Consider the following 15,758-nt stretch of genomic DNA (forward strand, 5'->3'; position numbering starts at 1 on the left):
GGTCTGATCCAGCAAGTCCCTTTTAAGATGTGGCTTAAGGGGGGGATCTTCATGTGGAAATCTGGCCCCACATTTAGATAGCTTGTACTCACTCAGTGTGACTTCTGCCCATCAGCCTAAGGCATTCAGGAAGTGAAGCTCTGGCTCAGTGCCAGCTGCTTCTCTGAAGTTGGAAAATCTGGGGAATGCTGAGAGGCAGGAAGTGGAGAAAACTGCAGCACCCAGGGTATGATGTATCCTTTGTCCTCTGTAGCTTTCTTTCCTACTCCAGCTAAGTGACCACAAATGACCATTGAGCAGAAATGCATAGCAACAAGAGCAAGGAGATGCAGGTTACCCTTGCAGGTCTTCCAGCTCTGCATAAGATGCTCATAATCTTCCAAGGCTGCAGGGCATCTCAGGTGGATGGCACCTCAGCTGCTTAAGCTTTGCCTTTGGAAGTGCCTGGCATCAAGAGCCATAAAGCTGATAAGAAAGTTGTGCACACGACAGGATACCTCTTGGACCTGAAGGTGTGTTGCAGATTTGGCCAAATATTAGATGTAATCAGATTGATTCAGGGGACGTCTGAATAGAAGAGAGCCTTCTCCAAAGTGGACTGACTCTGAGCATGAATCATCCTGAAGTCTGTTAGCAATTTGGATTCAGGGGCCCCCAGAGACCCAGACTCTGTATCTGCCAGATCAATACATTTCTCCCTATGCTAACCAAGGAAAATACCAGGGTGGGGACAGCAGGTGCGCTTGTGTGACTGTCAGCTCTAGTTTCTGGTAACTTTGGATGGCTTTAACAGGCTCTCCAATTAGAGTTCTTAGGGGAAGGGATTATGAAGTAATAGATCACAAGACAGAACGTCTATATCCAGTTCTCTTTGTTAGCTTTCTCCTCACTGTTAAAAGAGTTTCTGTGGCATCTGAGGGACCTGGGACTACACCCAGTGTGTCACACTGGGTGCCTCCTTGAAAAATGCTGCGTATGCATGCCCTTCCGCATGTACCATGTCCATCAAAAACATCAGTCTCATTGCACTTTCTGTAGCTTCATTAACAATAGAACAGCAAACAAAAAGATACATACTACTTTCAATTAATCATAATTCCCCTGCAACTATCTTCCTTAAATTTTGCAGGTTTGCTGTGTAGGGACACCACAGAGAGGGAAACAAGAAATGAATTGCTCTTTCCACCCCTCAAATTACTCAAATACTCACTTTCCACAAGCACCCCAGCACCCACCTTGCAAAACAGGGTTGGTTTCTTAGCTAGGGCCACCTCTGTGTTGTATGCTGTTTTCATATGCATTGCCCATAAGCACATTTTTCTGGAAACCCCAAAGCTGTAAAGGCTGCTCTTCCACAACCTACCCAACAGGAACTTGACAGGCCTGATCCCTTCAGGGGGGCCACTAAGCCTGCAATTTACTGCAATCCAGTTCTGTTGGGGTATTAAAAAGTTACTGGTAGTTAACGGAAACTACTGCTCGAGAATACTACTGACCTTCTGTCTTCCCATTCCCACCACCATCAAAAATAAATGAACAGCCTACTTACAATATTGGATCTGCCCCAAAAGTCATTTCACTCTGCTGTTACCCTACATCGCAGAGTAGCTCGTTGCAAGAGTTTTCTGGGACACTGTCTCCAAGGAGGCAGAAGACACTTTATTCCACTGCCCCCGCCTCCCTCAGCAGGAACAAGCCTATTTGCTCACAATATGAATAATGAAAGCCCGTGTGCACTTCGTTTCCCCCTTTTTAAACAGCAGCACATTAATTATAAGAGCAAGCACATTCTTGAAAAGTTGAACAGAATAAACTTGCATTTTTCCCCTTCCGAAAACACAACCACCACCCAGCATGATTTATGTATGCCCTGTACTCCTCTCCATTGGATTTAATCTACTGCCAGTGCAACAGTGATGCTATATTGCATTTCACTTAATCATCACAACTTTTACAAGAAAGGTGCAGAAAAAGCACACAGTGCTGACCACTCAAGTATTTCTTTTACCCTCCATTTGGCATGGAGTCTGTTTCCCAAGTGTGGAAATAGCTGTGTCAACCCTGGGGGTAGCGGCTGGAGATGAGTTGTCAGATGCTTTTTCTTTCCATGAAGTCCCCCAGGACCACCTGTCCATGCTGTGAGGTCACAGGTGGGCACTCATTTTCCAAGATCAACTCATCTAGAAGGCAGCAGCAAAGGAGCACGGATGCTGGTACGGTTTCCAACCATGTGCCTTTCATGAAGAGGGTCCTCATTCAGTCCCTCCAAGGCTGAAATCCTGGAGAGCGGTTGTCAGTCGGTGCAGACAATACTGAGCCAGAGAGATCTGTGCTTTGACTCGGTATAACTTTGTGTAACTATGTCCGTAAGGCAAGGGTAAGAGCTCTGCTGGCTCAGGTGAAGGATCCCTCCAGTCCAGCATTCGGCTCGCACAGGCCAGGCAGCTGCCCTGCTGGAACAGGAGTGCAACAGCCCCTTCCCGCACATGGTCAAGCCAGTGGTATAGAGAGCCATAGTGCCTGCGATACTGCAGGGAGTGTGTAGGCATCGGGACCAGTAGCCGCTGACAGCCTTCTCTCCCAGTCCCCTTTTAAAGACGGGCTCCCACTACACCTCTTAGTAGCTAATCCCATAGTTTAACTATGTGCGGTGTGAAGAAGTACTCCCTTTTCTCTGTCCTGAAACTCCAGCCAGTCAGGTTGGAAGGATGACCCTGGGTCCAGTGCTATAAGAGAGGGGGGAAAGGTTTCTCTATCAGCTTTGTCTGTTGTATAGTTGTGTATACTGCTGTTATATCTCCTCTTACTACCCTTTTTCTTCAGCCGAACAATCCCAGCTATTCTACCCTCATAGGGGAGATAATATGTAGGATTTCAAGCCTAGAGGCCCAAATCGACCCTCTAGGGCCCCCCAAAGGAGATGGTCTCACCTCCTTTCCATGCCCCCAACCACTATGCACCAACCACTGATCATCTGAGGGTTTCCTGGTTTTTGTGCATTCCCCCCACCCCTATTCTGGGGGGCGGGGGGTTAAAGTGCAGCTCCTAAGGCAGGGACAGATAACTTTTAGCCCTCCAGATGTGCTGGCTTACAACTCCCTTGATCCCTCACAGTTGCCTCTGCTCACTAGGACTGATGAGGTTTGCAGGCGAAAATATTTGGAAGCCACCTTTGTTCAGTTGTGTAAGACTCAGATGCAGTAAGAGCTTTATGCTACCAATATTTTTTCCCTGTACTGCTGCATTTGTCCCCACTCACCACTGGAATGCAGCCTCCAAAAGCTGCTCTGAAATTAATTGCAGTGCTTGGGCTGAAAGAACTTCTGCACCCCTTTGCTGTGGTTTGCACTGGCATAGGCAAGGCTGTTGGACGTGCACAGGTAGCCACTGACAATGCCCACCTTGCTCTATGGAGTGAGAAATTTTGCAGGAAAAATTGTACGTGATCTCCACAAGGTCTCTTCTTTTTGCATGTATGCACCAAATAGGCTCCATTTTTTATTTTTAGTATGGAATTCACTTCTTGCAGGGAATGGTTTTTCCTCAAAACCCTTAGAATTCATTCCTGGAGGTTGGGTTTCACCTTTCTTCTTCTTCATAAGAGTGGTTCTGTAATCATCTGGGTGTCCAAAGTGGCATCATGGAAGTGTGGCCTGAAGAGGTGGCCCTCATGTCTATTTCAGCTGCCATCCATTTGGTCAGTTGGGTGCCTCCAGTTTTTGAAGCCCTACTGCAGCTCCTGTGAACAAAGGAGCTGGAAGCTTTGTTCAAGCAGTGCCCGATCATGTGTGGAGGGTGGAGCAGGGCCCATGCACAGCCTGACCCCAGTGGCTGGGGGTGGAGGGGAGGAAGGGCTCCATGTGCTAGCCTGAGCACACTGGCTATGTCCCCAGCAGCTGTGATTTCAAGCCACCCTGCCCTGAGTGGGACCGCCGAGACTGTGCTTAGGATGTTCTGTGTGACCCGGAAGCCCAGTTGTTCAGGTTCTCAGTGGCAGGGAAGATGCCAAGCGTGTATGGCTGCATCCCTGAAGATTCCCACCTCAGACCTTCTGCTCAGCACACGAAGGCCTGAGGCTGCAGCCAGGAGGAGTGAGGTTTTGCAGATGGGGCTAGCCCTGTTGCTGTCCCAGTCTCTGCATTGCCCCCTTGCAGTGTGAGAAAGGGTGGAAGGGCATGAGTAATGCATACGCCACACAAGCAACGAGGCCTCTATTGTACCACATCCGAATCGTCGCAGTGAAAATTATAGTCTGTTTCTAGACTGTGATTTTATTTTTCTACTGCAGGTTTTGGTTTGGCTGCATGTTCACAGGGCATGACTAATTTCCTTCTGCTGTGGCCCAATCCCCCAAGAACGTTTCTGCTGTTAATTTACTGAGCTGCCAGCAAAGACTTTCTGTGTATGAAAAAAGTGTTTTTTCCACCTGAAAATGTTATTTACATAGGCATGTGTTTTGCATCCATGTGACGTAGGAGATATTTTACATCTGCCGAAGGCAATTAAGAAGAAACACTGATTTGTTGTTGTTTTATTTTTAGAATAATGCCGGCCCTGCAGTTTTTTGGCTTCTCCTGTTTCTTTTAAAATACCCTTCAGCCATGGCAGCAGTTCAAGGTGAAATGGAAAAGATTTTGAAAAGCAAAAATCGAGCAACTGGGAAAGTGGATTGGATCAGCCAAGAGATTTTGGACGGCATGCACATTTTTGGTTAGTATTTTCCCATCCAGAGCCGTTCTTGGGCAGTTTGGTCTTTTTGGCAGAAGAGGTAGATATCTTCTGGAGAACTTCTTATCCATCCCAGTGGCTCCTTTGGCATGCAGATTTCCTTCACATGGGGATCTGGGGCCATCAGATTCTCCATCAGCCCCCTGTTTCTGTGATCATGCGAACAGCTCTTCTCCACGTTCAGTTTCTCCATCTTCTGAACTGATATATGTGATCACATGGAGAAAGTAAGTGGGCTGAACATGGACTGACTGGCATTCAGGTACAGGGTGTTTAGCAAACCTTGAGAGAAAATCCTAAATACAAGAAACAATTCCTTCTTTCCTATATCATTTCCTTCTATATATACTTGTCCAGACCCTAAGAGCATCTTCAGCAGTCTTCTCCAGGAACCACTGTTAAAGGAAGTGAGGTGTGTAGCCACTAAAAAGAAGACTTTTTCTATGGTGGCTCCCAGTTGTGGGAAAAGCTTCCCAGAGAGCTTCCCTGGCACCTACATTGTGGTCTTCTGGGCATCAGGTGAAAACCTTTTTTATTTCCCCAAGCATTTTAATTTAAATTTGTTACTCCATTTTAAATCACCAGAATGCTGCTAGGTTCTACTACATTATTATTTTTATTTTTTACTGCAGTTTTCAACTTTTCAGCTTTTGTGCTGTTTTCTCATGTTAGGGTCACTACCTACAGAGAAAGTATTTATTTGTGGGAAATGGTGGGTGATGCATACATGAAAATGGCATGTGCAAACTTTCCACCAGTTTTTCTGTCTTGTACTAGCTAGTTGGGGGCTCACAAGAAAGTGAACAAGATTATCTACATTTCTGCCCTCCCTAAAAGCCAAAGCTGTCTATGTGGTTCACAAAACCTAACTTTAAACTATAAACTCAGTTATATACACAAATATAAAAACCTTAAGTTTAAAGCAGAATTAAACCAGAGTAGCAGAGCAAAGATCTAAAACTGCATCAATGCTTCCTCAAACACAAACGAATCTCAAATCTGAACAAGTAAAATGCCTGGGAAGACCTGCCACCAAAAAGATGTTTCTGGAAAGGATACACAACAATTTTGGTGCCACCACTGAAAAACCCCCATCTTTAGTAGCCATCTGGCTTACCTCATGTGGTAGGGATGCTTAAGCAAGGGAGAAGATTTGGAAGAGATTCTGAATCTGAGAAGTCAGAAGCCAGTGTTCGTGTTAGGCTCCAGTGACCTTGGACAGCTCCTAGGGACAGATCAGCATTCCCTATCATGCTGTCTTCCAGACACATTGGACTTACAATCCCATGCTGGTTGGGTGATACCTGGCATTGTATTCAGCACATCCGGAGGCCAGCAGGTTTTAGAAGGGTGGGATAGATGCACTACCTCAAGAATGCTTAGGGTCTAAGTGAACTCCCAAGTGGTGGCACAGATCATCTGCATCTTTGGCAGAACCCTAATGTGGAAATCTGCATGCCAGTGTTGTTGGATGTCCTACTGGCATGCCTTCTAACCTCTCAGCAAGGAGATGGTGGTTGGAGTTGGGTAAGTTGGTAGAGCCTCACACTGGAAGAGCCTGGAGCTGCTTCAAGGGCAGAAGCAGATGCCTACCCTAGATGACCTGGGAAGAGCTACTCATGGAGGGACTAGGCTTGCCTCTCCCAAAATACACCCCAGAACCTGAAACAACTGGAATAATAGGTAGAGCAGAATTCTTAGCTGAAATGCCACGGCTAGCAGAAATGGCAATAGGCCAAGAGGCTGGTGAGAACCACATTGCGTCTGGTTCCATGAACTCTGTTTCCCTCATAACTGGTATTCTAACTTTGCTGGTATTCTTTTGTTGAATGACTCCTGCCACACTCCTTTGTATCCCAAAGCCAGCACAGCCTAGCCAGTCTTAATGTAATTAAGACTGCAGTTAGAATCCTGTTTCCTGACCTGCTTGGAAGGAGAGGAGAGGGAAAGAGCAGCAATTCAGTACTAAGCCTCAGGCAGGCTTTGGGAACACACAGAGTCCCTGAAGTAGGCACCTGCTGACAAAAATCTCCATAGGCTTCCTCTACCCAGGGATCAATATCTGAAGTATAATGAGTGGTTTGGCCTTGGATGCCTCTTGTTCGTTTGGACCAAATTACTCTGTAATGCAAAGCTAAGTTGCTGCTGAAATTCTCTTGCAGTATTTATGCAAATGGGTGATTATTGTTCATTTGGACTAGAGAGATGGAAGCAAAACCTTTGGGAATTAGACTGCCCAATGCGGAAATTGAACAGGAGCTGATATAATCATTGCAACCAAGTTGCGCGTACATGAACTTTGCCCTGTACCTGCAGCTAAAAAGTTTTTTAAAGGGTTCTTAGTCTTGTTGACATGATCCGGTCAATCAGGGATCGTGTAACCAACATGATGCCATGGCATCCCACACCCAGTCAGCTCTGACTACATGATATTGAGAGGGACAGCTCTGCCTCTGCCTTCACTTTGAATGAACGTGGACAATAAATTACGGTGGGATATTTGCAGGACCCAAAATCGTTACGCCTTCCCAATTCATTTCAGTGCAACACAAGAAATCTTTGCAAAATGTAATGGCAGTGGTGAGCACATCAGCCATGGTGATCTTTTCATGGGAGCATAATTTCTTGGGCATAACCATTATTTCAAGTCACTATATCTCATTCCAAATGCTATAACTCCTACATTAGCAGAACAGCTTCTCGCCATCAGTCAAGTCTAGTAAAAGAAAATGCTCATTAGTCGTGTTCGGAACTGCTATTAAAATGGGGTTGATTTGTCCCAGCAGTGACATATTTTCACACTATTCTTCCTGCTAAAGATCAACATATGCCATGCAAGGGCCTTTTATGTATGCTTCAAGAGATGGCCAATAAACTTGTTAAAACCAAGAGTACTCTTGTGAAGGCAAAGACTCTTAGTCCCAAGGTCAACTGCTTGAAATTGAGACACTTTTGAAAAACAGATTGTTGCATGGTGAATCTGTTCAGAGACTGGACTGGTTGCATAAGTAAATATTCTCCCACATGAAAGAAAAACGAGGACACACAGAAACATAACTTATCAGGGTGTGGATTCTAACCTAGCTCTCTCCTTGCAGTCTAATTCTCTTTAAATATGGGTTGAAATGGCAACGTATGCATCACATTTAATCGATCAACCCTTCCTCACCTTCAACTGTACTGGTACAGTCTGGAACTGATTTGACCTAGCCATAAGCTGTTTCTTTAAAAGGCTTCTAAATTCTAACAAAATTATTAGAATTTGCCCAGGTGAGTGCATTTACAAATGGTAGCAAAAGACTCATTTTCTGAACTACAACAGGAATAATAAAACCTCAGAAGTACTGGAATTTTGAAAGTAGGTTCTGATACCAAAAATGCTCTCCTTGATTTTTTTAATAGCATTTTACATTCCACCTACGTTCAGTTTTGTGATTTGTGGTCAGCCTCCCCTAAACTTATGCACTACAATGTTCCACATTCCTGACCATTGGGCATTCTGGCTGGGGCTGAGAGGACATAAAGTCCCAAACATCTGAAGTATACCAAATTAGGGAAAGCTTGCATTGTGCCTTCTGCATAATTTTCCATGACTATGTACTGGGTTGTCCTTTGTTAGAAAATACATCTAGTCTGGGCCTGGCTTGCTTAAAGAACTGCTCTCCAAGCGCATATGTTCTAGAGATTCAGTAAGTAAAGGTACCTGGCCCTGTTTTCCATGCTTCTTTTGCACTGCAAGAAAAGATGGGATTCCCAGAATTGCTAGAGCGGTCGTCTTCAACCTGATGCCATCCAGATACATTGGACTTACCTGTTGGCCAGGCTGACTGGAGCTGATGACATTTGAAGTCCAAGACATCTGCAGTGGACCAGGTTGTGCAAGGCCAACCCAGAATAACTGCAGGGAAAGAGTAATGCCATTTACTCTGGCTCCATCTTTTTTTCTAATGGAGAAGGCTGAGCTGTTCCACACCTCATGCTGTCTTCACCACCAGTCCATCAGTGTGGCACACAAGTTCTCCCACAGCAAACATGCAAAAGAAAGAATTGCAGGTGTGTGTTTTTAAACACTTGTGTACACATACTGGGAGACAGTAGCCCAGTAACGGCTCACAGGTGTGTGTGCAAATCCATATTCATTCCATGTTTTTCTCTGAGCCTGCTATCGATCTTCCTTGCCTTCTGTTTTTACTATCCCAGTGACCTGAGAGGTAGGTTACCCAGTGAGTTGCATGGCTCAGCCTAGGACCTGAGTTGTGCCCAGGTCTCCCTGGTCATAGTCTTTCCAGTCTCAGTTACACCTCACCTCACTGGCTCCCCAAGCTGTGTTTAAGATCAGCCACCTCTTTTTTTTCCCTTTGGAAGCCCCCATGTAACCATGTCTGACCTGTGGCAAATATAAGCTTTGCCTTTGACACTGAGCCTGGAATACAGGGCCTGAGTTCTTGTTTTGTGTTTTCTTGCTGCTAGTTCAGATTTTTGGAAGCAGTCAGAGATCGTGCCTTTTCTATATGCTCTTTTTGTAAGCCAGCCCACAGTGCAATGTTATAAAGCAATTGTCTTGTTGAAAGTGGAGCCATCCTCTTCTTTGGGCAGCAACCCACACCTTTACTCTTGCATTTGCATGCACTAATTGTTCCCTTTGGGTTCCTCTCCTGTTTTCCACAGACAGTGCCTTGAAGGAAACCCTGCGTATGACAGCAGCTCCTTTTATCAGCAGAGAAGTCCTTCAAGACATGTCCCTGAAACTAGCTGATGGCAGAGAGTACCACCTGAGAAAGGGAGACAGGCTTTGCCTCTTTCCATTCATAAGCCCTCAGATGGACCCTGAAATCTACGAGGAGCCAGAGGTAATGCCTTCCAAATCATGTTCAGTATGACCATTTCCTCCGTAGGTTTCTTTTATTTTGTGGTTAAGCTGAACCCAGCTGAGAATTGTGATAATAATGTAGGTGTGCAGCCCTTGTGAGCACAAGATAATATAAAATCAAAACTGCGTGGCAACGGAACAGAAACACAATGCCCAGCCTAGAGACAGAGTAGTGCTACTGTGGACAAGTCTGTGTATATTCCAGGATTCTTCACACTGCACCTCTGGTCCTTTAGTGTGCTTAAAAAACAGGTTTCTAGCATTCAGGGCTAGATAAAATTTCAGAAGGGAGGTAGGGAGACTGCAGAATTTCTGTTGGTCAGAAATGAAAGCTCAGGAATTCTGCAGAACTGCTTTGCCCATCTCATGACTGACAAAGGCAAGATCAATGGTGCAAAAATATGCAAACTTGGAGCTTGCAACTTTAAATACGGCCTATATAAAATGGGATAATTGAAAACAATGCTAGTTAGAGACGCAGGAAAAAGAACAAGAGAAATGCTGTTCTGCAGCCCATCCTTTGGACTTTCTGATTTGTGATTCTTCCAGACTGACATTTGGACTAGTCGGGAAGGATACAAGAACAGATAGAGCTGCAGGAGAAAATCATTCAGTTTGACTTTAATTTTACACTTTCCAACTAATATGCATACTAAAACTGAGCTGTCCAGCAATATCTGCAGTTTTCTAGAATTTTGCAATGGAGTTCTCCAGTCAAAAACTTCATAGATCCAAGAAACATGCACACACAAAATGCATATATCAATGGAAATAATGTTAAATGACATATATTAAGAAAAATGTTTGCAAGAATGGATACATTAGGCAAAAGTGTACTTACTAGAAATGTGTACAAAAATATGTAAAACCTTTTGTACAAACTTGTAGTGCTATTTTCAGAGTTCAAGATGAGCCAAACTTAAGACTGGAAAAAGGGAAACTAAGAGACATTGAAATGGACTGATTTGACTGTCCTCAGAGGCTGCATTGCTTGCGCCAGATATCACAGACACTAAATCAGCTCAAACGATACCTGAGGAATCTTCTCTGTCTAAAAGGACCTGACTTACCATCATCATTCTGGCGTACCCGAGATGCCTTTTGACATTCCAGTCTTGGGAGAGCTCCCTGAAGTGCTCTCATGAGCAAAATCTTAATGGACTTATGCAGCCATTTAAACTCTGCAAATCAGATATAAATTTGCTGAGGAGCCATTAATGTCTCTGTCCAAATCACAAGAAGCTCATTCACATTTCACTTGGGTTCTCTGCACCTAATTAATTTGCTCCCAAGGAGTGGCTGCTGAACAAGTGTCCTGTTTCCACCGAAAAACATTGTGTTGGATGATGCAAAAATTCTGTCTGCGATGTTAGATGTGCGATTCAGGCAAGACTTGGTATTGCACTCATCTGTGAACCACATACCTATTTATATTTTCATTAGTGCTCTCTCTGGGGGAAAGATTAATAACTCTCTGGATTTATATCTAAATCCTCGAAATAGAATTATTTAAACTATCCTTCCCAACCTGTTACCTTTTTGACGTGTTCAGCTGCGATTCCCAGTATTCCTCACCAGCATGGTCATGGCGATAGCTCTGCTGGCTGGAAATGTTGAAGTCCAACACATCCAGGGAATACCAAGTTGGAAAGGCAGCACTAGACAGTAATAAACAAAGAGCATACTGATTTATTATGATCAGTGGAATTCCTAATTGACTGTTGCTGTGACAACAGAAGGTTCTTTAAAAATATGTATCAATGTGGCTTTCCCTTCTTTGTGTTCCTAGCCTGACTCCCCTGCCTCATCCCATTAATTTTCTCTCCTGTTAACAAAGAATCAAACTGAGATCTTTTCCATTTATAAACAGCTCCCCAGGGACCGTCATGGCAGAAATGACACTGATATTATTGTAACACAAGTCTCATTAAATTATTGTTTGCAAGATTAGATGATGCCCACTTGTGTTCCAATAAGCAGGAAAATTCCCATGTTCTATTCCTGGACAAAAAGTGTTTTAGAACCTGTTTAATTTTTATATTTTTAAATGTTCAGTAAAGCCTTGTCGCTGGTTTAATTTGGAGTAAGGAAAAAATCCCAGAAAAGCTTAGGAAAAATTAAGATGATCAGAGAAACTTCAATTAAATGTTCCATTTTTACACAGAAAGTTTTCATGTAACCATGGTTAGAGAGCATATGTGTATCAAATCCCCAAACACTTTAAACCCAAGCCCCTATTAAAGGGTCCAAGTTCAGATTCTGTCCAGGCAAATGGAGTTGGTTACGGAATGTACAGCTGAAGGATGCTGGCAATTATATGAAGGCACGTGCAGTGGTCTCAGTGCAATGATGAAGCATGCACCACGCTGCACCCAATCGGCCCGTCTCTCTCTTGTCTGAACGAGACCTCTGAGGAGCATCAGTTGACATAATGACAATATTTTGATCTTTGCCGCCTCCTCTTATGTAGCTGTCAGACAAACATAGAGCAATGGACTGGTTACAGCACTGGCTTCAGACAACAAATTAATCTCCACTCACAGGGTGAATATGGAATATCACTGAATGTGTGTTCTTGCTGAAATGTACGTTAATCGTCTTGCTTGAACCCAGTTGCACTAACAAGGTTAACCATAAAGGAACCATGGTTTGTAGTTGGGTTATGAACTGTGGGTTATGCACCATGGTTTGCTATCTCAGACAACATGATAGCTCCCATTTCCACAACAACTCAAAGTTCAGTGAAAGTCCACTCTTGATTGTGAGTTAATCACGTAGTCAGTGTGTTAACAACACTCATAACAGGCTGTATCCAGTATTGCCAACATGCAACCCACCACTAGTGCAACATGTCGCTAGCAGTTTATAAAGCAGGAAAGAAATGCTCTTTTCCGGAATGGGACTGGCAGTAGGGAGCTCGACTAACATCTCCTCATGCAGAAATGGACTTGCTTTAGGCAGTGCTGATTTTCTGCTGTGCTACTGGGTGAGTCCTGCAATTGCAACAGAATGAGCAGAAGCAGAGTGATACTGGATGCTGCCCAGTGAAACCCCTGTTTATTTCAGTGGAGTCTGCTGGGGAAAATATACTGTGGATTGTACCCTATTCAGCTGCGGAGATTCCCTCCCCAACAAGCCCCAAAGGCTTGCTTCAGCTGGACTTTCGCTCCACTGGGACCAGCTCATGACCTGCCCTACCTGGAGACCCCCTTCAGCAACGCGCATGCACTCCCAGGGTCACCTGCTGCCATAAACAGCCCCGAGACAAGGATGCCAGGAGCAAAGGAGGCAAACTCGAATGGCACCTGTCCCTGACTGCCTGGACTCATGCCAACCCCATCCCAGGGCTGTCATCCACCCATTGCCCTGAGAGAAGGAGCTTTCTGAGGATTATTGTTTCTGATTGTAATATTTTTATGTCATTTTTAAGATGCTTCTCTTGTATTTGCACCCAAAAGCAGCATAAAATAATAGGGATAAACAAATAAAAAGAACCCAAATCAAGGGCAGCTATGTAAACATTATGAGTTGTTTCCAGATTTAGAGTGCAAGCCTATGCAAGTTTAGACAGGAAAATGGTCTAAAACTCCAAGCAATTTTTCTGTCTAAACTTGCATAGGATTGCACCTTTCAACCCACACTTAGAACAGGCTCATTGACATCAATGTGACTGAAGTCAGACTCTCTTAAGGCCTAATTTGATTTCAGTAGGTTTGCCTGAAGTATGACTAAGCTTGAATCCAACTCTTACATTTGTTACATGGTCATCCGTTTGTTTTTTATTTCCACTGCTCGAAACAGTCAGACAGAGCTCTGCATAACTTAAAATCTTGCATCCTGCATTTTAAACACTGATTGGCACATGCAACAATAAAAAATTGTCTCGCTCTGACCTTTTTGTTTTTCAGGTATTCAAATATGATCGATTCCTCAATTCAGATGGCACAGAAAAAACAGACTTCTATAAAGGAGGCCAAAAGCTCAAGTATTACACCATGCCATGGGGAGGAGGGCTGAATGTCTGTATTGGAAAGGACTTTGCCATCAACAGCATCAAACTGTGAGTGAATATATTGACATTCTTTTAATGCCCATCGCTAACTATAATATTTTATTTAGTAAGTTATAATGTTTATAAACTGCTCCACATCTAAACTGATTTTGCAGCAGTGAAAAATAAAAAATGAAGCAGAGTTTTAAAAATAAAGCAATGTGTTAGAAAGAGAATATCAGTAAATCCACAAGTGATTGGTCAAAGCAGGCTTCCTGAAATGAAGGTGGTTGCAAGAGGCACCACAAACAGCACCGTGTCAGTACCTGCCTGATCTCCAGGGGGAGTGCCACGGAAATGAAAGTGAAGGGGCTTCTCCAGGTGGACTCCAGCTGGGCCATGGGGAATCACCAGGAACATGCCATTTGGTGACTTCAGTGTGGATGTATTTTTTTTCCTCCACGTTATTATGTTTTTATTCTTGTTCAAGTTTGATTTTCAATTTTGAGCTGTAAATTAATTAGTATAGTGCATTTTCTACTGTGTTTTACACCTGCTGGGCTGAACTGCCCAGAGAGCTTTGCCTGTGCTCCTGAGCCAGCCGTGTAACATTCAGGTTGACCCTGCTTCTGGTGGCTGCTTGGTGCCGGGCAGCTGCCATTTTTGTTTCCCAAAGGCACTCAAGGAGATCAGGAGGAGTGAAACGACCGCTTTCTAGGTGCCCAGTGCTGCGCATCAGAACAAAAGTCAGGGTGGAGGGTGCTGCAGCGCCGGGGTCAGCAGTGGGTTATGCCAGGCCACTGGTCCCAAAAGCCTCTGGAGAAGGGTGGCAATCGGTATTTGGGACCAGTTTGGGACCATTCTGTGATTTCAGTCTTCTAAAGCAAAAAATGGTCCTTGACATTAGCTTGCCATTTGGACGCTCTGTTTTCAGCTGGAGTTTGCCTCTGTGCAGAAGCCTGTTGGAATCAGCAGGCTTACTGATGTCAGTGAAGAAGAATGCATAGGATTGCACCACCGGGCTACAGCTGCCATTAGAAATGAGCTACAGCAAACTTCTCTCCCATAGAGCTGCATGCTCGTTGCAGGAGACCTGCTCCAAGTGGAGGGGGAAGCTGCTAGAACTGATTTGTTGATCTAGATCAGCATCTTTGCTTGAGGATGGGAATGTGGGCACTGCTGAGATGGATGCCTCCACCAGGGCCATCACTCCAGGCTGGTCCATTATTCAGCCATTGTAGGGTGGCCAGATGCTAAAGAAGACAGTCCTCCTGAGCTTGCAACAGCAGCATAGAAGAGGGGATTTCAACAGGCGCAACTTGTCAGTGCAAGAGCCCCGGCCACTTTGGGCTCAGGTCACCCCACGGCTATGCATGATTAAATCAGGAGTGGGTCAGACCTGCTCAGGATGTAGCTGTTGATCCCTGGATGGCTTGCAGTGCTTTGTAAGGATTTCTTACTGCCAGTTGTTTAACAATACAAACAACAGAACCATTTTCTCTCCCCACTTAGATTATATTGCTGAAATGATGAAAACTTGGGCTAGTAACCAGGGATAAAAAGGATGTGAGCTCAGCTCAGTGCTGATGTTTGGCAGATGCTCAGGAACACCAAGTGCATGATTTTTGCAGCTGGCTCCAGCTGGGGAATTTTGAGATTCCTGTAAAACATGAAGTAAATCCTGTAAGCGTGAAGTCTGCCTTCCCCGGAATTAAGGCATACAATCCGCAAGTCTGTACAATGGAAAGAGGTCTGTCTGCTGGGCTTCCTTCTTTTAAGAATTGACCTTTATAGACAGGCCCCTGTTTGGATAATGTCTCTTCTGATCAGCCCCTACTGAAGCCCATGAAAATAGGTTATCTGTGACTCTGAAATGCCATTGCGTTACCATGTGACTTAGGTGCACGTCATATTTCAGCTTATCTACAAGCAAGCCCTCTGAACTCAGAGAGACTTAGTTGTGAATCAAACTGCATACGTCTGTACTGCTGGATTGCAATCTCTATTAGAACAAATCCCATAGAATAAAACTGAACTTTCTTCTATGGTTACCATGCACAGAATTGTAACCTTCATTAGCAGGATGGAGGCCAATGAAGGAAATTTAGATTTGTTTATGCATTTCCACCCATTCAACCTCTCTAGGTACTTGAATCCATTTTATATTGA

At 44.3% G+C, this 15,758-nt stretch overlaps 1 protein-coding gene across 1 annotated transcript in view; it reads left to right on the forward strand.

The window, feature by feature from the left end:
• The window catches only part of PTGIS (prostaglandin I2 synthase), a 44,097-nt gene that overhangs the window by 25,937 nt on the left and 2,402 nt on the right, over nt 1-15,758 (forward strand). Inside the window, exons 7-9 of the mRNA XM_044440266.1 lie at nt 4,542-4,710; nt 9,397-9,578; nt 13,507-13,658. Coding sequence (XP_044296201.1) covers nt 4,542-4,710; nt 9,397-9,578; nt 13,507-13,658 — 503 coding nt within the window. The remainder of the gene's footprint in view (nt 1-4,541; nt 4,711-9,396; nt 9,579-13,506; nt 13,659-15,758) is intronic.

Source organism: Varanus komodoensis, unplaced genomic scaffold (assembly GCF_004798865.1).
Source record: "Varanus komodoensis strain SLA01 unplaced genomic scaffold, ASM479886v1 scaffold37, whole genome shotgun sequence".
NCBI lineage: Eukaryota > Metazoa > Chordata > Lepidosauria > Squamata > Varanidae > Varanus > Varanus komodoensis.